Raw genomic sequence first — 22678 nt, forward strand, 5'->3', positions numbered from 1 at the left:
TTTACAAAGTTGCTTACTTGAATGTTGAGCAACTCTGCAATTTAGAGCTACATTTTTGTTCATGTATATACTGTGCTTCAGTGACTTAAAATTATTTTGGTTACTAGCTGTGTGACTGCATTTAAGCTTTAAAGTATATAGGTATTTGCAGAGTCTGTTTAATCCAGAACACACAAGCGTATCTATTATGCTTTTAATGTTAATATTGCATTTTTTGGTCATAGAATTGTAGAATGGCTTGTGTTGGAAGGGACCCTAACAATCATCTAGTTCGAACCCCCCTGCTGTGGGCAAGGATGCCTCACACTAGACCAGATCGCTCAAATCCCCACCCAGCCTTGCCATGAACACTGCTAGGAATGGACGGGGCAGCCACAGCTTCTCTGGGCAACCTGTTCCAGTGTCTTACTACCCTCACAGTGAAGATTTTTTTCCTAATATCTAATCTAAATCTGTGCTAATTCAGCTTAAGGCTATTACCCCTTGTGCTGTCACTACATGCCTTCATAAAAAGTCCCTCTCCAGCTCTTTTGTAGGCTTCATTTAGGCACTGGAAGCTGCTCTGAGGTCTCCCCTGAGTCTTCTCCAGGCTCAACAAGCCCAACTCTCTCAGCCTGTCTTCACAGGAGAGATGCTTCAGCCCTCTGATCATTGTGGCCCTCCTCTGGAATTGCTCGAGTAGTTCCATGTTCCTCTTGTGTTGGAGGCTTCAGGGCTGAATGCGCTACTCCAGGTGGGGTCTCTTGAGAGCAGAGTAGAGGGGCATAATAACCTTCCTCAACCTCCTGGACACACTCCTTTTGATGTAGCCCGGCAGTCTTGCACAGGCTCTGAGGTCAACTTTCCTGTTCAAGCTTGCCCACTCTGAAAAGTCGCGTGCATGCGGTAGAAATCAAAGGGGAAACATAAGGAAGCTAGATGTAGATTTGCATAATCAATATCTCTGCCTATAAAGAATGCTCTGTATAGAATATATTCTATAAAGAATATAAAGAGTGTGTTCATACAGACTAGGTTCTGTGTGATCAAGGTAAAATACTTTGTTCCACAGCAAGCTATAGCCTAGTGCAAATCTTTTTTTTTTTTTTCCCCAGTTTTTAGTTTGGAACTATCTCGGCCTAGGATTCTTCTTCAGTAGTTTCACAGAAACATGTCTGATATTCCTTTAATTGCAGTTATTGCATGCTTCTAGGATGAGATTTACTCTCTTGAAGGTCCTTTTAAATGTTTTTTTTTTTAAATAATATTGATAATTATTAAAGAAAAACTTCAGGAAAGAAGGTGGAGATAAGAATAGAAAAGTAAAAGTCTATAGATAGTTCCTACTTTGTGTATTGAAAGATTTTTCAAGCTGTCAGTTCAACTTTCAATTTCAGTGCGGATTTGTACTTATTTAGAATCAGGAAGTCTCTCGAGCAGCCAGTATTGGTTGATAAAAGAACACTGAAGGCTGTTTCAGCCACTCCTTTGTGGCTGAGAAATATGGATGTGTAGGAACTGATGCAAAAATTCTCAATAGTCTCTTTCTTCTACAAGATTCTGAAGTTAAATTGCTTTCGGAGAACAAATCGTAGAGAAAGGAAATTCAAAGCAGTAATTACAGTAATAAATTTTAACATGGAAAATTCTCTTAATGATCAACTTTATTTTTGCAAAAGTGTACACATTGATCTTATTTAGAAGTTATTGAATATGAGAGAAAATTCTTGTAAAGGTGTAACATTAGAGATCTTAACCACCACCCTTTCAAGGCAAAGCTCTTTGAATGTTCTTCTTTTATAGTAACAAAGGAATAATATACTTTTTCAGAGTGGTAAATTCTATCAAGGCAACTTATCTAGTATTTAAATATAAACGTATGCATAATATATATTTTCAAAGTCTCTGTATAAAGCGTTATTCAGGTATTTACATATTGCTGTTCTCTCAATTCAGAAACTTGAGTTTTCTGTGAATGTTAGTGACACTGTGCTGTTAGCTGGATTCAAATGGAGCAAAGTACTAAATTTTTACCTTTAATAACCAACCCTCAATCCCTAATAAGTATCAGTGTTCCAAAATAAATCCAAAGATACTCCGTCAGTGTTGTCTTGCGTAAAAAACAGAAGGAGAAACACTTCTGGGAACAGACACAGACTACAGGCAGTAGAAAGGGATCAGAGCTGGTCTTAAGGCAGCTTTGCAAAAATTCCCCCTATTTATTGCTTTGGCTATACTATGTACATATGCCACTATTGATATAATTTTTTGGGGCTGTAAGTCAGTAAAACTTGTAAATATCATGAGGTCGAAAGGCCTTTTGTATGTACATTCTGAATTAGACCAATCATTGTTCACTTGTTCACTGAAACACCTCTTGCTAATGAGCATCAAGCACCAAAGACAGCACTGTGTTCAAGAGTTTGGCTTTCTGAGGAAAATACCTGGGAAACTGAGATTAAATCTTTTTCCTTCAGATACATAAATTGGACTGTTTAATTTTAAAGACACAGTGTGCTTGCTTGGCATTAGAGATATCTGAAGATTACCTATTTTATAGAGTCACAAGTTGATCTGCAATGAAAAACAGATTTATTTTAAGCCTGGGTAAGGTAAGGCTGAAAAAGAAATATTTATGATTATAATGCTCTGTGTGAATCATATAAATACATTTATGTTTCTGTGGAATTATAGAATATTGTCAATATTAGTTTAAATGACATGTTCATCAATATCAGCCCCAGGATTGTAGAGCTGCAGAGCCCTCTGCAGATAGAAAAAAAGTATTGGCTTGTAATTTTCAGATTTGTATAACAAATATTTTGACATTAAGTCACTTTTTTGTCATATAAGATATCATTGTGAATGTTTTTTCTCATAATACTCATTTTCTTGCTTGAATGGGTGCAGGAGATGATAAAAATGCATTTTGTCAGCCTACAGAGCTACTAGGAGAAAAATTTAGGAGAGAGAATTTAAATGCCTTATATAGTACTGGCATCAAAATCAATCAGCATCTTGAAATTTGCCTCAAAACAGTATGTATTAATGAAAATTTCATCTAGTGAACTCCAGTGAAATACAGATGAATGAATTAAAACCTACAGGAGCTGGAAGGTGAACAAACGTGATGGGCAAGAGATAAATTTGTGGGTTTAGGAAATGCAGATAATAAACACTCTTGCATTCTTTTCCATTGTTTTTTTATCTGCAATTTAAACACACTGTTTTCCATATAATTGCATTTTAATGAGGTAGATTCAGCATATAAAATAATTTGCTCGTTTAATTGTACTTACATTATGTGTATTGTTAATTAAGAAAAGGTGTGATTTTAATGATTGCAACACAGTGGAAGGAGCATTAATTACCTTGTTTTCTTAAGGTAGAAGATTTGAATCCTGATCTTTATTCTTCAGGTCAATCTGCTGTTCAGATTTGTCCCCTCTTTCTCTGTATTAAAAAGCATCATGAATAACAGAAGATTTCCTATAAAATTCTTCAGAGTGTCGTTCATTAAAAATTGAAGCAGGACTTTTTATTTAAAACTGGTTTTAAACAAATTTAGTTTCCCCTTTAGAAAACCTGGCATTTTTTTTAATAGTTTCTTGTATTCTTTCCCATCTTCACTGCGAAGCCAGAAACAATTCCATACATCTTGCTTTTCATGTATCTTTATTACAAATACCTGTCACAGGCCATGAGCATTGTTGTCTGGTGTCACTGATGGATCTCTTTGCTCACTAACATTCTAATGATTGGCTGGTACATTTACTCTTGCAACAAGATTTGTGGTGCTGTTGGCTGGATGTATTCATGCCACATCCTGGAGCATTCAACATCCTTATGTGTTTGTGTATGGAAGAAAGCCATATTCATGGAGTTCCTCTTCTCGGAGGAAGGAGTATGGTAAAAGAAGGGAGATATTGAGCCTGTAACAGTATTTCTTTCTTCCTCTGAATCTGCCAGATTCGAGTTCTCTTATGTTGGAGGCCTGAAAGGCTATGTAGTCCTCCAGTTACTTTCTACCAATTTTTTTTCAATTAAATAAGGAGAATTGAGTTAATAATTAATCAGTGAGCTATTTTCTATTATTTTAAGCATGTTTTCTGTTTAGTAAGTGATATACATTTATTCGGAAACAAACCTCTTCGAAGTATGCATGCTGGATGTGTGAGGGAAAAGACTTCTGTAGTAGTGACCACTGGATAGCGCATGTGTCCTGTAAATCCTTGAACCTTGTTTAATGATCCAGAGGTGACAAGAGTCTTCATTAGTAGTGGTGGGGATTGGACGCAGGATTAAGTTGGCACGCTTCCGTATAGAGTTATTTTTTTTGTTAGTCTAGATGTTAATGGAAGTTTGTTAGATGTATTAATTTAAAACAATTTATAATTAATAAAATAGAAACAATAGATTCTGTCATAGGATTGTGTCACTTGATGTTTTTTTATTTTTTCTTCGCTGAGGGATATTAAAATGCTTCACTTGTGCAATTTAAAATCTGCTTCAATTCTGCGTCCTCTAGGCTGGCAAGTGATGCTCATGAAAAGCATTTTTGTTTAGCTAGGGAAACTTTTATCTTAGTAATCATATTGCATGTGGTTTGTAAGTACATTGTGTAGCTGTAGGTACTCCTTTGAAAATCTTTTCATGTGGAAAACATTGTAAGGAATACATCAGTCCCTGAGTTTTCTTACTGGGAGAGACATGATTGCCCTGAGGTAGTAGCTTCCAGTGCCCCAGGCATTGGAGGTGTAACTCAGGGTACTCTGTATCCACAAGAGCTGATGTTTTTCAGGACCACTATGAGCATTGCCTTCAGTGTTCTGCCATAATTAAAGAATTCGTAATGATTCCACCTACCAAAACCCAAGGAGATACCAGTTTATGTAGGTACACAAGTACTAGTTAGAATGCCTTCTTTCAGACTAGAGAGTTCTACATTGAAGTATTAGGTGTGGAATTACAATTCAAGGGGGGAGAGTCCATGGAGGACTGGTCAAGAAATTCAGGGATGACACAGGACAGTAAATGGAGAATTAGGAAACAAAATTACTTATTAATACTGTATTTTCACAACTATGATGCATATTTTGACTTTTCTGAATTTCTTTAAAATTTCTTTTAAATATATTTAAAGTTATTTTTTCTGTATTGCAATTTGTTTCTGGTAATATAGTATATCTTGTTAGTGGTTTTCATGGAATTGTAGATTCAGGATTGATAGAGAGATTGAAGATTGAGCAGAGCAGTTGGACTATGCAAAGTGGGTTTGAGCATTATTCAGGGCTATGTCCAGTTTAGAATATCTCCAAGGTTGGTGATCTTGCAGCATATCTGGGCAACTTGGTCCACTATTACACTACCATGACAGTATATTAAAGTGGAATTTCGTGTGTTTCAATTTGTGCCCACTGCCTCTTGTTCTTTCACTGGGTATCAGTGAGAAGTGTCTGGCTCCATCTTCAAACCCTACTGTGAGGTATTTATACACATTGACAAGCTCTCTCCTGGGCCTTCTCTTCTCCAAGCTGAGCTCTCTCAGCCTCCTTCCCTGTGTCAAACAGCCCAAGCCCTTCATCATCTTTGTGGCCTTTTGCTGGACCCACTCCATCTCATGCTTTTACTGGGGAGTCCAGAACTGGACCCAGCACCCCAGGTATGAACTTACTAGTATTAATAGAGGGGAAGAGTCACCTCCCTCGCATAATGTTCTGGCAGCACTCTTCCTTACACAGTCTAGGATGCTTTCGGTCTTCAAGGGCACGTTGCTGTCTAACGTTCAACCTGTTGAGCACCAGGATCCTTGTCTGAAGAGCTGCTCTCTACCCGGTCAGTCCCCCAGCCTGTCTGTTGCGTGAGGCTGACCAGGTAGAAACACATGCATCCTTTCCAGGTACAAGACCTTGCATCAAAACCTATCTTCCAATTTTCAGAAACATTTAAGTTGGAAATTCTATCCTCTGCATTAAAAAAAAAAACAAATTTAAAATATATCTCAGAAAATATATGCTTTCATTTTTATTGTATCTGTCAAGGTTATATACTTTTTTATATGCCTATACTCCTTATAGATGGGATATTGAGCTGAATGGTCTGATCAGTTGTTATGTTCCCAATGCAATTAAACAAAAAAGCAAAATTTCATAGCTATATTCAAACATGATCACAAATATACACAGTGTAAAATGTGGGGGGGTTGTTTGTTTTTTTTTAAGTTTCAAACTTTAGTCTATACATTTATGACTTTGGAAGATAAAGCAATAGAGCATTGCCTTCAACCAAATACCTGCAGTTTAGTGATGACATTTTAAAATAGATCTTTCCATGTAGATCTAAGTTTCATTTGAATGCTTCAGTAGAAGCTCCTAATACTAGATCTCATATATTTTGTCATTTATTCTACCACTATCCTGTCTACCTAATTTTATTTGCTTATGCTTTGTTTCTTTTTTATTCCCCCACCTCTCCTTTCTCTGCCTTGTGTACCAGGTGAGATGATATAAGCAGTCTCAGCCATAAATCTTTTCCCAAGGGGTTTTTAGCTGCTGGAAACAAGTTCTGTGCCATCTAAAGTCATCATACTTAACAGAAGAAATGGTCCATCTTCATAATGATTTCAGTACACTTTTTGTAGATTTTTCTTATATATATTAAAAAAAAATATCCAGTGGAATTGTAATTTCTTTTTTTGTGATTTGGAAAAGTACTGATACAAATCAATGTCAGGAAATAGTTAACATAAAATAAATAAAGCCTGAAGAGGGCTGAAACTGAACAGATCAAATTATATTTAAGAAAAGCAATAAAACAAAACAAAACAAAAAAGCCCCAAGCCCCCATGTATTATCATCTTGACTGTTGAGTCCCTGGCCACAACTGTGTGAATCTGCAGGTGTTAAATATCTGGAGAAAGGCTTTTTTTGCTGTTGTCAGTAGAAGCATATTGGGAATTACGTGGAAGAGAACAAGCGCTGACTAACAGATTTCAAATTTCAAGCTATGTATTGTCTAGTTCATATTAAGTCTTATGTGAATGCAGAATATAATGCTGATCAGGCTAATTTATGTGGTGTTTTATAACTGTGATAAAACAGGAAGTAAAACTAGCAATAAGAATGTTTAGTCATATTATTTTCCAGGAATGGGAAGCCTTGAATGAAATTTCTGTTGCTGAGTTAGAGTGAATAGATCAGTGAAAAAAAAAAGTGATAGGATTTGAATTGCTGTACATCAGATTTACATGAAATATATTGGAGTACTTCACTGTCCTGAAGTTATAAAAATTGTATGTAATCTGCTGTCACGTGCTCATGATTATTAATTTCACTTACCATTGTTTTGTGTTTCTCTCAAAAAAAAAAACAAAAAAACCCCAACCCCAAAACAGTAGACTTTGTTGTTTTGGGTTTTATTTGCATTTTAAATCCTTCATTGCTTTTGAACTGTGTTAAATGTGATTATACAGAAATGTTTAAAGACCTGTTTTCTGAAGGAAAGATGTATTTCTATCTCCCTCTTCCCCCTTATTTAGAAAAACTGATTCTGAGTTGCCTTATCAGCCTATTATTGCATAATTTCCTCTTATTTCACATGGAATGTGCTATTAAGTCTGTTATTCTGTTATTTAAGCTCAAAACCAGATTGGGCTCACCAGTGAATATTTTTCCTGGTTGATCAGTGCATACAAAAAATCTGTTGGGAAACTTGTGCTATTTGGTTAAGGGTGTGCCTCTTTAGTGGCTAAAAAGGATATAAAAGAGTTTTCCTGACCCAATTCTGGCTGGGTATTTTTTAATGTTTCGTATCTCTCAGGTTTTTTGTTTGTCTCTTTTTCCATTCTGAGATCTCATAAGCATGTTTGCCTCTGTCTTACTCCGCATTACTAGGTTCCTGACTTACGTGCTGTCATTTCATGTGTCCTTCTGCAGGTTGTTAAATGTGCTGTGCTGTGAGCTCAATACCCTTTTACTCTTGGAGAGTCAGTATAAAGTGTCACAAGTTTTACTAACAGCTCAGGAGGAAAATGTCACAGAAACTTCAGAAGGACCAGGGTAAGAAGTGACTGATGTAAATGTTATTTTAACTATAAACCTTTCCTTCTGAGAACAAATACATGAATACATTAGTGGCTTTAAACGTACAAGTGTTCTCACTGAAGCTGGCTTATAATATGTAAGTTTACTTACATGTAAGTTTGTCATCAACCTTACATTATGACAAGATACAACAGTACTGGTTTTAATCCCACATCCATGTTAAAAGTGTAAGGGATAAAAAAGCAAATATTTTTCTCATTTTTATTTGTGTTTATCTTATTTCTTAAACAACAAAGTGCAAAATTTATGGATGTAAATATTCCTAATACTAGTATCCCTTTAAGTTTTGTATATAATATAAAATTAGGGTATTGTTTAAATGTTTATAAATTAAAGGCACCATCAGTACTTTTTTTTATTTTGTGTTTTTTATTTAGGTATAACTTAGTCAACTCCCCAACTTTTGTGACTTTCTATTGCTGACTTCTAAATAAAATTGCACAATGCATCTTTTCAAAAGGGAAACTGTATTTTTGGGACAGAAATGGACAGTCATTTAGGCACAGGCATGTTGTCCTTTCTCTCAGCATGCTGAGTTTAAGAATCTTCCTCTTACTGTTTGTTACCTGGGACCAGTACAGAGTTTAAACCAAACAGTATGGGTGAGATCTCAGCAGATAGAGATGATAGTTATTTACCATTTGAGGATGAAGCTTATTTCCTTATTTGTAAAAAATTGTAAGAAACTTGGTGTATAAAAGCTGAAAATTCAAATGAAAAAAGAGGCTTATAAAAAGTGGAAGCAAGGACAGGTGACCTGGGAAGAGTACAGGGATGTTGTCTGGGAAGCTAGGGACCAGGTTAGGAAAGCTAAGGCCCAGTTAGATTTAGACTTGGCTAGGGATGTGAAAGATAACAGGAAGGGATTTTACAGGTACATAGCAAATAAAAAAAAGAGTAGGGACAACGTGGGCCCCCTCCAGAAGGTCTCGGGAGAACTGGCTACACAGGATTTGGAGAAGGCTGAGGTTCTGAATGACTTCTTTGCCTCGGTCTTCACTGGCAAAGGCTCTGACCACACCACCCAAGTCTTGGAAGGCAGACACAAGGACTGTGAGAATGAAGACCTTGCGCCCACTGTAGGAGAGGATCTGGTTTGAGACCGTCTTAAAAATCTGAACGTGCACAAGTCCATGGGTCCTGATGAGATCCATCCGTGGGTACTGAAGGAGCTGGCAAATGAAGTTGTGAAGCCACTGGCCATCATATTTGAGAAATCATGGCAGTCAGGTGAAGTTCCCGATGACTGGAAAAAGGGAAATACAACCCCCCATTTTCAAGAAGGGGAAAATGGATGACCCAGGAAACTACAGAGCAGTCAGTCTCACCTCTGTGCCTGGCAAAATCTTGGAGCAGATTCTCCTGGATGGCATGCTAAGGCACATGAAAATCAACAAGGTGCTTGGTGACAGCCAGCATGGCTTCACTAAGGGGAAATCCTGCCTGACCAGTTTGGTGGCCTTCTATGATGGGGCTACAGAACTGATGGACAGGGGTAGAGCAGTTGATGTCATCTACCTGGACTTGTGTAAAGCGTTTGACACTGTCCCACATGACATCCTTGTCTCTAGATTGGAGCGACATCAATTTGATGGATGGACCACTCGGTGGATAAAGAACTGGCTGGATGGCTGCACACAGAGAGTTGTGGTCAATGGCTCAATGTCCAGCTGGAGACCAGTAATGAGTGGCATCCCTCAGGGATCAGTGTTGGGACCAGTCTTGTTCAACATCTTTGTCGCTGACATGGACAGTGGGATTGTGCACGCCCCCAGCAGGTTTACCTATGACACTAAGCTGTGTGGTTCGGTTGATACCCTGAAGGGAAGGAATGCCATCCAGAGGGACCTTGACACACTTGTGAGGTGGGCTGATGCCAACTTCATGAAATTTAACCATGCCAAGTGCAAGGTCCTACGCCTGGGTGGGAGCAATCCTAGACACAGCTACAGGGTGGGCAGAGAAGAGATTCAGAGCAGCCCTGAGGAGAAGGACTTGAGGGTGCTGGTCGATGAGAAAATGAACATGAGCCAACAGTGTGCGCTTGCAGCCCAGAAAGCCAAGCGTACCCTGGGCTACATCAAAAGGAGCGTGACCAGCAGGTCGAAGGAGGTGATCCTGCCCCTCTACTCTGCTCTTGTGAGACCTCACCTGGAGTATTGTGTGCAGTTCTGGTGTCCTCAACATAAAAAGGACATGGAACTGTTGGAACAAGTCCAGAGGAGGGCCACAAGGATGATCAGAGGACTGGAGCACCTCCCATATGAAGACAGGCTGAGAAAGCTGGGGCTGTTCAGCCTGGAGAAGAGAAGGCTGCGTGGAGACCTCATAGCAGCCTTCCAGTATCTGAAGGGGGCCTATAGGGATGCTGGGGAGGGACTCTTCACTAGGGACTGTAGTGACATGACAAGGGGTAATGGGTTAAAACTTAAACAGGGGAAGTTTAGATTGGATATAAGGAGGAAATTCTTTCCTGTTAGGGTGGTGAGGCACTGGAATGGGTTGCCCAGGGAGGTTGTGAATGCTCCATCCCTGGTGGTGTTTAAGACCAGGCTGGACTAAGCCTTGGGTGCTATGGTTTAGTGTGAGGTGTCCCTGCCCATGGCAGGGGGGTTGGTACTAGATGATCTTAAGGTCTTTTCCAACCCTAGCTATTCTATGATTCTATTTTTATTCCATTTAAAAAGTTACGTAGCTTGGGCCACAGAGTGACTTCAGATAACAAGTTGGCTGCATGTCAAGTTATCAGTAACTGCTTATTTGTGACAGCAGACATTTGCTGATAGGCCAAATAAGGAGCAAATTTTATTGCCATTAGCTGTGCCCTAATTACTGAGCATCTGGGCATAATAAAGCTTGTAACGTTTTCTATGCTTTTGCATACAGTAATTGCTCAGATGTTTCCAATCAGCAGTCAGTACAAAGTTACTATAATGCTTGCATGCGTCTCAAAATACTTTGGTTTTGTTTGCTTCTTTATGCCTTTGTGTTTTCCAGATTGCGTTTTAACTCCAGCATGTGTCTCAAGGTATTCTTGTTTATTGAAGTTTTCCAAATTAAACTGTTGGTAAATCAAAGTTGTTCTGATTTTTTGAGGTTATGGGGTTTTGTTTGTTTTTTCCCCAGAGATTTTATAATTGATTGTCTATCAGTGGAAAGAAATCATGTTCTTGTAAGGATGAATCTGATTGGAGGACCACGGGAAAGGATTTTGCCTTTGAGAGTACTAGATAAGGTTAGAAACTAAAGTTTTAGAGTGTCTCTTTCCATAACTCCTGCCTTCATTAATTGAACACTTTTGCTGATAATCAACATGTTGAACATGATTTATGAAATACCAGTCCATCTTTAGCTTTAGAAAGCGCTAAAATTTTTAAGAAGCGATGCACTGAAAAAAACCCCACTTTATTTCCACTATCTGGTGGAATGTGCATATGTGAAGGACATACTGTGTTCAGATGTAATATATATATTGCTTCTTGTTACTTTTCCTACTATATAAGTGAATGCAACTCATCTTTTACTTACTTTCATATTTCTGTTTGTTCTATCTTCCTTTTATTTGATATTTTTTCCTTGTTTGGGTTTCCTCTGCAGCATGTAATACCTGGAGCTTTTCATCAATGTTCTAACAATAGTTTTTGTAAGCAGCTCCTTTAAATGTTCTGCTTCTCACTGGCTGTCAGTCTTATAAAGATGAAATGCAAATTACTGTGCTGTCAGCACAGCAAAGACAGATCAATGTATAAAATTGGAAATGCAGTTCTGTGGGATGTTTTTGTGTGTGTTTATAATTTCGTGATATACACCCAAAAAAAAAAACCTGGCTCAAATGCTTAGATTTTTATATCCTTTAACTTTTTTTCTTTTTTTCTTTTTATCCTGTTATTTACAGAAAATGTAATTGCAAATTACTGTATCAAGCATAATTTTTGTGCATAGACAGTAATTCTGGGAACTTCACCTGTGTGTTAATCAAGCAAATGCTATTAATTCTTCTCCTAAATTAATTTCTTTCTGGTCTTGTTTCTAGGGCAGTAATTCATATCCTTGGCCAATGTTTTCATCGCTTCCTTTGCCAAAGTGCTATCTTGCAGAAATCCCTAGGAAAGATGAATTCAGACATGGTACGTATGAAGCATGCAAACAGTGCAGATGTCAAACAAGCGTCTGGTTTGATTTTGTATCTATTTGTTTATCCTTCCTCCACACCTCCCTCCATCCCCCAAATTATAATCTCGTAAGTATTTAAGGATTTTTGTTATTGTTCACTGTATTTGTAGCTAAATAAGTCAGTTTGAATTTGCTCGTCTGGTTTTGTCCAACTGTCAATCTGCAAAGCTCTGTTTAGTAATCTAATTCGTATGCAGACTTTAAGATTAACCTTTTGGCTCACCTTAGGTGAGTGACTCAGGAGATACATTTATATAATCTCTCCAGTAACTGAAGCAAGACAGTATGGTTAAGCTACAATTATTTTGTACACTGTTTTCATGATTCAGATCCCTGTGTTTACAAAGCTTGGTGGTGTGTGAAATAGACAGTGTTTAGGATAGTTGGTTTTCATATTGAACATCAATTTGGCATGTGAGCAGACTGGAGAATCCTTTCAAGAGCTACCTAGGCAAAGCAGTTTAATTCATACGGAGAAACCATTTTAAGGTTTTAATTTGCATAGAAAATGGAGAAGAACCTGATGAATGGTTTATAGGAAATAAATAATTTGTTGTATTTGTTCATGTTTACTGTATCCTTGAGATGTACTTATTAGAAATTATTTGTGAATTTCCTTAGCAGATGCAGATTTTCAGAAATGACAGAAATTCTACATTATAATATAAAATAGTCTGTTTATGAATGTCTAGAAAAAAAAAACCAAACAAAAAAGGTGATTCCCTTGTCTAATAAGGAAAGGACATGTAGTTATAAGAGGGATCTTTTCTGTATCTTAACATTAGTAATACCATTCCAAGCTTCCCAAGGCAATTTTCATAGGACAGCAACAAAATCACCATAAAATGAGTGCCCAGTTGTTTTAAATGTGTCTTTAAGGAGGCAGGTAATGCTCTTAGATTGGAAACAAGCATGTTTTATTGTATCCTACAGGACCTCTCCGCTCTCTTGTTCAGAGCAATTCTGTTGCTCATCATTAACCAGTGGGATAATGGAATAGATATTATAGTTGTCACTTTTGTAGGTGACAGCCACCTAGAAAAGCTTGGATAAAACTTCTTGACTAGCAGTATGTTGGGCAAAATGAAGTTTCAAAGTTTGCAAATGTTTGATGAAGTATTGAAGTATTTTAATTTTAAATAGTATTTTTGATATTAAAGGTAACTGAAGTAAAAGACTAAAAATGAACAGAACATTTATTTTCATAGTCAAAGTATTTTGTGTTTTCTCTTTGAGAAAAGAAGGGGAAATGACATTGAAAATGTTCTATTTCAGTTCTTATTAAAAGAAAAAAAAAAATTGATTCTTCCAGCAAACTGAATATTTGCTTTGCCAGACTGGTTTTCAGGATGTTAGTTATATTGAAAGAAAGTATCAGAATAAATAGATCAAAAATGAAAAGAATGAAATTCATAAATTGATATTTCCAGTGCTTAGTAAAAAAAGAAATCAAGTGCATGAGGAGAAGATGGGGATTATCTGAACTGTATTCAGCACTATGGTATGGTAGTGATAGGAATGCTCTTTTACAAGAGAGCTTAAAACTATGATTGTGAGAAAGACCTCCGAGTTATATTTATACAAAACAGAAGATGGCAATTATCAGCTGAAGGTGGCGAGTCCTTGGGTGGAGTACCTCTAACAGGGGCCCTTGCAGTCTAAGGGAAATTGATACATTTGAGGGATTCTGGAGCACAGCTACATATCACAACTTTGAAATGTGATATGCTAATATAGATTGAAATAATTGGAACTGGCTGATGCTGAAAAAACAGAGGTCATGCAAGTGTCAGTATTTTAAAAGCAGTTATAAGGAAAGCAGGTTGATGGTTTTCTATGTCTGTGCAGAAAACGGAATAGTTTGCTTACTTGGCAATGAAGATTTGTTATAAATTAATAAAAAAATCTAATTGGATACATTTTGAAATAGTGAAATCATCATTGGAGGTTTTAAGACAACCTCTTTGATGTGAATATTCAGAGTTCATGTTGTGTGTTATATAGCTTGCTTGAAGGTTTTAAAATTAGTTTGGACAAATACTTGTTAAACCTTAATTCTGCTTCAGTTCAAGGAAATGGACAGGATTCACAGAGAAATTTTCTGAATGGCAAGAATTCTGCAGTCATGCAAACTCTTGTGCATTGTGTGGCTGGGAATGCATGACTGCTTTGTTATCTCTCACCAAGAGTTGAAGGCTAGCGCAATGTTTCTGCAATTCCCTGAAGCTGTCTGTGTTCAGATTTCATGCTGCAGTGTTTCATTATGTTACCTGTGTGGTATTATTCCTGTCCTCTTCTTGGGGTGTTTCTATTACTTGGATTGTTAAGACTACTAGATCCTTAGTACAGATAAAGAATGTACAGTTTCTTTGGCTGAAAAGGCTGTAATGGTAGGTTTTATTCTGTCTGTTCTGCTTTCTTAGTTACCCCCTCTCCTACTGCCTAGGTGACACTGACACCTGAAGAGAAGCTTATCTTCTCTTTCTCCTTTGAAAATTGGATGTGTCCATCACATAATTGTTTTTTCTGTTTTGTTTTGGTTGGTTGGTTTTCAGTTTTGGTGATTTTTTTTTTGTTTTTTTTTTGTTTTTTTTTAAATTTGATCTCTTTTCAGCCATGGGTTTGGTGGGGTTTTTGGTGGTTTTTTTTTTTTTCTCTTTCTTTTTATATCTGCCTGAAACTACTGTCAGTTTATTTTTTTTAACTTTCTCTGTTAAAGAGCCACCTATATTGGCTTTCCTGTTATCTCTTAGAATTTCACTTAAATGGCTTCATCATCTGCATTTATTTGACTTGACCTCTTTTTTATATTTGTCTCTGTATTCATGTATGAGCCTGTTGTCCTCCACTCTAAGAAATCGTGATGAGAAGCGGACAGGTCCATCAGAAATGTACCTGAGCTTTCTAAAATACATATCCTTATATGGATTTGTTTTCATGTAATAGTCAAGTGTAATATAGTCATGTTATTCATTATCTCAAGTTTAGATTCTGAATAAGATACACATGGATTTGCAGGTCTTTATATCTTAGTCACAGAAAAACAATTTTTATCACAACATCCAATCAGATGAGAAATGGCTTGGGCCGTTTCTGCCATTTATGAAAACAGCTATGAAGACACTGTATGAAACAGGCTAAGTTGGAGCTGTTCAGCCTGGAGAAGAGAAGGCTGCGTGGAGACCTCATAGCAGCCTTCCAGTATCTGAAGGGGGCCTACAAGGGTGCAGGAGAGGGACTTTTCATCAGGAACTGCAGTGACAGGACAAGGGGTAGTGGGTTCAGGCTTAAACAGGGGAAGTTCAGGTTAGATATAAGGAAGAAGTGTTTTACTGTGAGGGAGGTGAGGCATTGGAATGGGCTGCCCAAAGAAGTGGTAAATGCTCCATCCCTGGCAGTGTTCAAGGCCAGGTTGGATAGAGCCTTGGGCGACACGGTCTAGTGTGAGACATTCCTGTCCATGGCAGAGGGGTTGGAAATATATGATCTTAAGGTCCTTTCCAATGGTGACCATGCTGTGATTCTATGGATTTTCCTAAGTCTTACCTGCTTTAGATACAAACACTCAGTGAAGAATTATTTGAAGAATTATTTGAAGAATTGTAAAGCAGGATCTTTTAGGGAATGAGATTAGTCTAAACCTGCAGAAAGTTATGGTGTGGTGGTTTAGATCTCATATATACAGGTGTCGTGGTTTAAACCCAGTCAGGTAACTTGTTCACTCACTCCCAGTGAGTGGTGCCGAGCTGACAACAATCGAGGTCCATGTCCCCCCCCCCCACCGGGGTTCTCCCCCACTCCTGGAGGAATGGGGAGGAGGATCGAAAGAGTGCAACTCCCACGGGTTGAGACAAGAACAGTCCAGCAACCAGTGTACACAAATCACCACCGCAACTATCAACTACAACAATGATAAGGGAAAATAACAAGGGAAGAGAATACGATACCACCGGCCAAGAAGACGAGTTCCACCCGGAAGCCCATGTCCTTCCGGGTAACTCCCAGTCACCCCCCACCCCGGCCATGACGTGCTGTGGTATGGAATACCTCCCTGGCTAGCCCGAGTCAGGTGCCCCATCTCTGCTTCCTCCCGGCTTCCCCTCCTCCCTGGCAGAGCATGAGCCTCACAAAGTCCTTGGTCAGGGTAAACATCACTTAGCAACAACTGAAAACATTGACTTCACCAACACTGTTCTCAGGCTGGAAGTCAAAACACAGCACTGCACCAGCTAGCACAAAGGAAAAAAAAACCAAACATGACTGCTACTGCTGAACCCAGGACAACAGGTAATTCTAGGTTATTTGTAGTGCAGTTACATAGCTTCATAAACTAGTAAATGTAGTTATTTGTGACAAGGCTACACGGAGCAACCAGTACTAGCACAAAGGAAGGGATGGGATGGCAAAATATGACCACATAGGAGGAAGAAAGCAGGACTGTAGCAGCTTAATTAATTAAATTGACAATAAATTTCTCTTCAATCACACTCCTGGGGTTGAGCATATTTAAAAGAAAACTATCATCAGAAGAGGAAGGTCTTACTCATTTCCTTCCTTGCTGTTTTTTTTTTAATCTCTCCTCCCACCCATTCCCTTTCCTTCTGTCCTTCACCTTTCTCTGCAGTTATGGTATTCCTTCCAGAAAAAAGAAATAAATTCAAGTAATTAATGTAGCATAACTAGTGAAGCCATTTATTGATGTACATGAAAAGAGAAGAAAGAAGAGCAGGACTTCTCACCTTTGGCATTGGCATGTGTTTAGAACACCTCTAGTGATTAGAATCATAGAATCATAGAACAGTTAGGGTTGGAAAGGACCTTAAGATCATCTAGTTCCAACTTCCCTGCCATAGGCAGGGACACCTCACACTAAACCATAGCACCCAAGGCTTCGTACAACCTGGACTTAAACAGTGCCAGGGATGGAGCATTCATAACCTCCCTGGGCAACCCATTCCAGTGCCTCACCACCCTAACAGGAAAGAATTTCTTCCTTACATCCAATCTAAACTTCCCCTGTTTAAAGTTTTAACCTGTTACCCCTTGTCCTGTCACTACAGTCCCTAATGAAGAGTCCCTCCCCAGCATCCCTATAGGCCCCCTTCAGGTACTGGAAGGCTGCTATGAGGTCTCCATGCAGCCTTCTCTTCTCCAGGCTGAACAGCCCCAACTTCCTCAGCCTGTCTTCATATGGGAGGTGCTCCAGTCCCTTGATCATCCTCGTGACCCTCCTCTGGACTTGTTCCAACAGTTCCATGTCCTTTTTATGTTGAGGACACCAGAACTGCACACAATACTCCAGGTGAGGTCTCACAAGAGCAGAGTGGCAGGATCACCTCCTTTGACCTGCTGATCATGCTCCTTTTGATGCAGCCCAGGATACGGTTGGCTTTCTGGGCTGCGAGCGCACACTGCTGGCTTGTGTTCATTTTCTCATCGACCAGCACCCTCAAGTCCTTCTCCGCAGGGCTGCTTTGAATCTCTTCTCTGCCCAACCTGTAGCTGTGCCTGGGATTTCTCTGACCCAGGTGTAGGACTGTGTGAAAGCCCTGCCACTCAGTAACCAGCAATATGCATAACCCAGGACTCTGTGGTAGTTGGAGTTCCAGCTGCATGGTAATACTGTTGGTCAAATTATAGTTGCTTGGTAACTTGTGAAATAATAGATTCTATTAATATTAACATATTAATAATTTTTAATTTTAATATATAATTTCCAGAACTTTGTAATTATAATATATAACTATAATAATAATTTATATTAAATTATAATAAAACATAATTATAATTTATAACATTTATAATTTTAATTTTATTTTAATAATTTAATATTTTTGGGCTAAAACCATTTATTTGATATTATGAGTTATTTTGAACTTATTTTCATTTAAAAAAAACACCCTGATATTTTCCTTTTTTTGTACTGTGATGACCTATTGGTGGAAGTGATAGTCTATGTTGAATGACAAGTTGTTAAGAGAAGCAAGTGGTTTAGCTGGATGAAATAAGATGCTGTAAGTTGCCACTATATGATACCAGTTACAGTATGTATTAAATATAGGGTTATGCTCTTGGTTGCATGGCTCTTAAGCTTGTTTCTCTGTCATTTGAATTTGAACATTCCTGTGTGCTCTTTGAGGCTCTTAAGTCCTGTATCCTTCCTTGACAGGAAAGGGGAGGTTGAAAATCTACTGGTTTATATGAAGATGGGTTCTTTTCAGTAAGTCGCTTGCCTGTCACTATTCTAATGACAGAACACATGTCTGCATTAGTTGTATTTGGTTGAAGTTGCTTAAGTTCCTTTTTTTATTAAACACTATCTTCCCAGAGAAACCTTAAGGCACATACAGTAGTCAATGCTCTTTGCACTATTTTATGAAATTTTGCTAATACTGTAATTTTTATTTCCTTATCCGATTGTTGGAGCATAAATCAACATTTTAAAAGGTTACATGTTTAACAATACAATTTTGAATGCATTGATGCTGCTAGATACTAGCATGTGTGCATTTCAGCAATCACAAAATAAAGGTTTAATTTTGGGAAACCTGCAGGGGAGGAAGCATATTAGAGAGAAAAACAGTGAAAAGAAAAATAGGACTCAGATCAAGAAGTCGGAAGGAGGCAGCAGAGATGAAGGGCCATAATCTTGAAATCCTGCTTTCTTGAGAATCTTGAGCGATTTTCATTTTTTATTTTTTTTTAGCAGTAGTATTTCCTTCACAGGAATCTAAGTTTCACCTTGGTCTCTGTTTGGTAAATTGACTGATTAAATCTCAGCTTGTTAGTCTTTGATCCTTGTCTGCCAAACTGAATTACTACAGTACTTCACAAAGTAAAATAACTGTTTTGCAGTTCTAAGATTTTCTTCAACCTTGACTTTTATAAAAATAGCAGTAAAGGGCAGAAAAAGAAATAGAAATCCTACTGACAATACTATAAGACTAAATCCTTCTTCACATAAAATTTTCATATTTATGTAATCTAAGCATATGTACATTTTTTTTGGAAAGATATTAACTGAGGACTTAGTTATTTGTGGATAACAAAGGAATTCCAGGTTAATTAAATTGGAATAATTATTAAGGATAAGTTACTATAATAAGCTTCTTTTGAAATACTCTGTATTGAATAATAAACCCCAATGACAGGACACAATTTACTTAACAAATAATTTAGGTTTTAGGTCAGCTTAAAATAAATTATATGCAATATTGAAAGTGTTGAAAATATACTAATCATCTTAAAATAATTAGGTTATTTAAAGATAATTTGAAAATAGTATTTTGTTTATGGAAACCTTTAAGTTTTATTGGAAAAATAAAAACTGAAATACTAAGTAAAAGTAAAAGCAAGTATTCAGAAGATTCTAAATAGCCATAGACTGACTGAAACAATTGTAGAATCTTTAATCAGAAGTCACCTTTCATGACAGGATTCATTTCTATAGTGTCAAAAATGTAGAAAAAGAATAAAGGAAATCTTGCAAGTTATGAAGAACCTTTATCACCCGAGTAAATATTCAGTAGTGGTGTAGGCTGTGATCCTTTCATAATGATGGGAACTGCATGGTCCCACAGCAAAGAGATTGCGCATAGCTGGAGTGAGTGTATGTGCATTTCCCTTGTTACAGATGCCACCTTTATTTTTTCCCATCAAGTTGATCAGAAAATATTTCATAGTAGCATCAAGTAGTCTGGGAATGGAGCTGCCTAAGGCAAGGCAGCTTAACTGATTGTTTCCATTTTGTAGGAGTCAGTATTTTCTGTTAGAAAACTTGAGTTTTATCAGTTTTATCTTACGTAAAATTACTTTATGAAAGGACTTGTCATTTGAACTTGAAATTTGTTCTGCCTTCAGAGAAAAAGAATTTGAATGGTCAGCCCTTCCCGATATATTTGCATTTTTAAACAAATGTTGTATATGGGAAAAAATTATTTCCTCTTTGATTTGCCAAAGCCTATGTATGCATTATTTTAGTCACTACTTTGCATTTATTATTCAGTGTCCTGTGTTATCAGATATCATGATAGCTTGCTAATATTTATAGTTCACAGTGAATTACAAGATGCACATTTTGGTTGCAGAAGATATTTGATTTAAAGAAAAAAGTTCTCAAGGCTTTAAGTAGTTGAAAGCCAACTTAACATTTTCATGTATGATTACACATGCTGGTTTTACATTTGTTGCTATGGTTCTTCTGTTTTCAAATCTCTTTAGGACTCAGCTAGTTGTGAAATTTACTGCCTCAGCCTGTGATATTTTACTGTAGGAAATTGGTAAAGTATATGCAATTTCCTCTAACACAGTGGAAAATAGAGGGGAGGCTGGGGGAAGTGAAACACTTTTAGCCAGAAGAGAAGAGAACATACTTACTATCCTTTTTTCATTGCATCAATGGCAGTTTTCATTTTGAAAACATCTCCCTGTTGTAAGCAAGACTGTGTCTTTAATAACAAGGTAAGAGTAACAGTAAGGAGTAATCTCTGAAATTCTTTCTTTGCATTTAAAAGGAGTCTCATAAAGATCTGTTTGTAAACTTTTCTGCAAAATTGTTTTATGAGCAAGCTGAGCATATAATAAAAAATGTTATTTGGTATATTTGTGCCTCATAAATAACAATTGCACCAAAAGACTGTGTTTTAATAGTGCTCAGGTAAAAAGTCAAGCATTCAGAAGTTCGAAAGTGCCTGAATTATATTGCTGCAGGCTCTGACAGTACCAGCATTGAGCCTGAGGCCCAGGGCTGAATCATGCTGGGTGCACCTAGGTTTTTCAGAATTTGAAATTCTAATTTTCTCCAAATATTAATGCAAAACATGCAAGGTAATATTTCACTGATTGCAGAAGTATATTTTTAATGTAACCTTTTGTCACAATTTTAGGTCCTTGTGCTAAAGTTCGGAAACACAGGAGATTATTAGCAAAGCTTTTAAAAGAATTCTTCCCCCGTGGGCATCCCAGTGTATTTTGCACAATTTACTCAGTAGGTATACCTAGGAACCTGAAGACGTACACATATGTGCCATAATATCTGTCCAGAGTAGAAGCCTGTGAGGGGAACTGCTTCAAAAAGAAGCAGAAATTTTCTGTGAAATACTGTTACGTAGCTGTCTTATCATGCTTCATTTCATGCCCTACAAAATAGTACTGCAGCCTCTCCATTTTATTATTAAACTAGTGTTATTTGGTAGAGGATCTTTGCCTCTCTTCTATTTTTGATTTTCAGAGTGGTAAAATTACATGGAAATACTAAACTACTTTCTTTAAAACGTCTTTCCAGTTCTTATCATTTGAGGACAGAAGAGTAACAACTTTATAGAGGAGTTATAAAATGTGCCTCAGTAATGTCTTAAATGTTTAAAGCCCATCACATAAGTCAAATGAATATTTCTGGGTTTTTTTATAAAGCAGAATTTCATCAGGTTTAGGACTGCTTCTCCAGTTTAACTGTCAGATAAGAGATATTTGTTTAGTCTCTTCTTCCTAAGGTATGAGGTTTGCCAAAAATACCAGGCAGTGACAGCGCTCTAAGCTAAATGTGACTTTCCTCTTCTTTGTTAAAATGGTCTCTAGTTTCTGAATGCATCTACTCATTTCTATGGCACTCTGTAACTATTAGCTTCTTACTGCTTATATAGTAAGTTTAAAAGAAACAAAAAGAAAGGAAAAAAAAAAAAAGCCTTGATTATCATTACAGAATAACACTATTGGTTTTTTTTTGTTTTCATTTCTTCCAGATAAAGATCTTGACAAGCTCTTATCACTCTTAAAAAGTCCAGAGAAGCAGAGTGGATGGACAGAAATTTGCAGAAAACAGTTCTACAAAGTCATGAAAGCCAGACCAGATATCATCAGTGGAACAAGTGAGTATGGCTTAATGAGTCTAACAGAGAAAGCAAACAGAAGGCCACTACTAAACAACCGTTCTTTAAAGGTTCATTGAAGATTACCTATACAAGTAGTCAATAATTTTATGTTGATTATGAAAACCATTTCAATGGGATTTTCCTGACAAAACAAGGTTTATGCCTCATGTCCAATTTTTTCTCTTTATGGCCATCATCCTTTTGTGTTGGCTGGTTTTACTGAAATTTGACACAGAAAGAGGGCTCATTAAGATGAATGACTTTAAGATGGGTTGGGAAATGATATTAATAGACAATCCTGTAAAACTTTTCAGAATTAGGCCATACTAAACATCAAAGAACTTATTCAGGTTTTTCTTCATTTTCATGTGTATTTTCTAATGAAGAGTACACTCATGCAGGAGCATTGGGATAGATCAGATAAAACATCATACCAGGCAAAACAAAAACAGTGATCACCCATGTGACTTAGATCATCAGGAAACAGACTTAATAATTTAATTGCCATGTCATATAAATCTGTGTAGCAATAAAGAAGCTAGGAATTTTTCAGAA

At 37.3% G+C, this 22678-nt stretch overlaps 1 protein-coding gene across 6 annotated transcripts in view; it reads left to right on the forward strand.

Moving 5' to 3' along the window:
- The window catches only part of TBC1D32 (TBC1 domain family member 32), an 85296-nt gene that overhangs the window by 36800 nt on the left and 25818 nt on the right, over positions 1–22678 (forward strand). For all 6 annotated transcript variants that reach the window (XR_009744505.1, XM_061460025.1, XM_061460028.1 and 3 more), the window contains exons 24-27: positions 7914–8036; positions 11208–11316; positions 12115–12208; positions 21995–22120. Coding sequence is in view for 5 of the 6 variants with exons in the window: in XM_061460025.1 (XP_061316009.1) it covers positions 7914–8036; positions 11208–11316; positions 12115–12208; positions 21995–22120 (452 nt within the window). In the remaining variant the exon portion in view is untranslated. The remainder of the gene's footprint in view (positions 1–7913; positions 8037–11207; positions 11317–12114; positions 12209–21994; positions 22121–22678) is intronic.

The sequence above is a fragment of the Pezoporus flaviventris genome, unplaced genomic scaffold (assembly GCF_033815535.1).
Source record: "Pezoporus flaviventris isolate CSIRO_AGI_PZ_B2104156 unplaced genomic scaffold, CSIRO_AGI_Pfla_v1 ptg000031l, whole genome shotgun sequence".
In the NCBI taxonomy this organism is placed as follows: domain Eukaryota; kingdom Metazoa; phylum Chordata; class Aves; order Psittaciformes; family Psittacidae; genus Pezoporus; species Pezoporus flaviventris.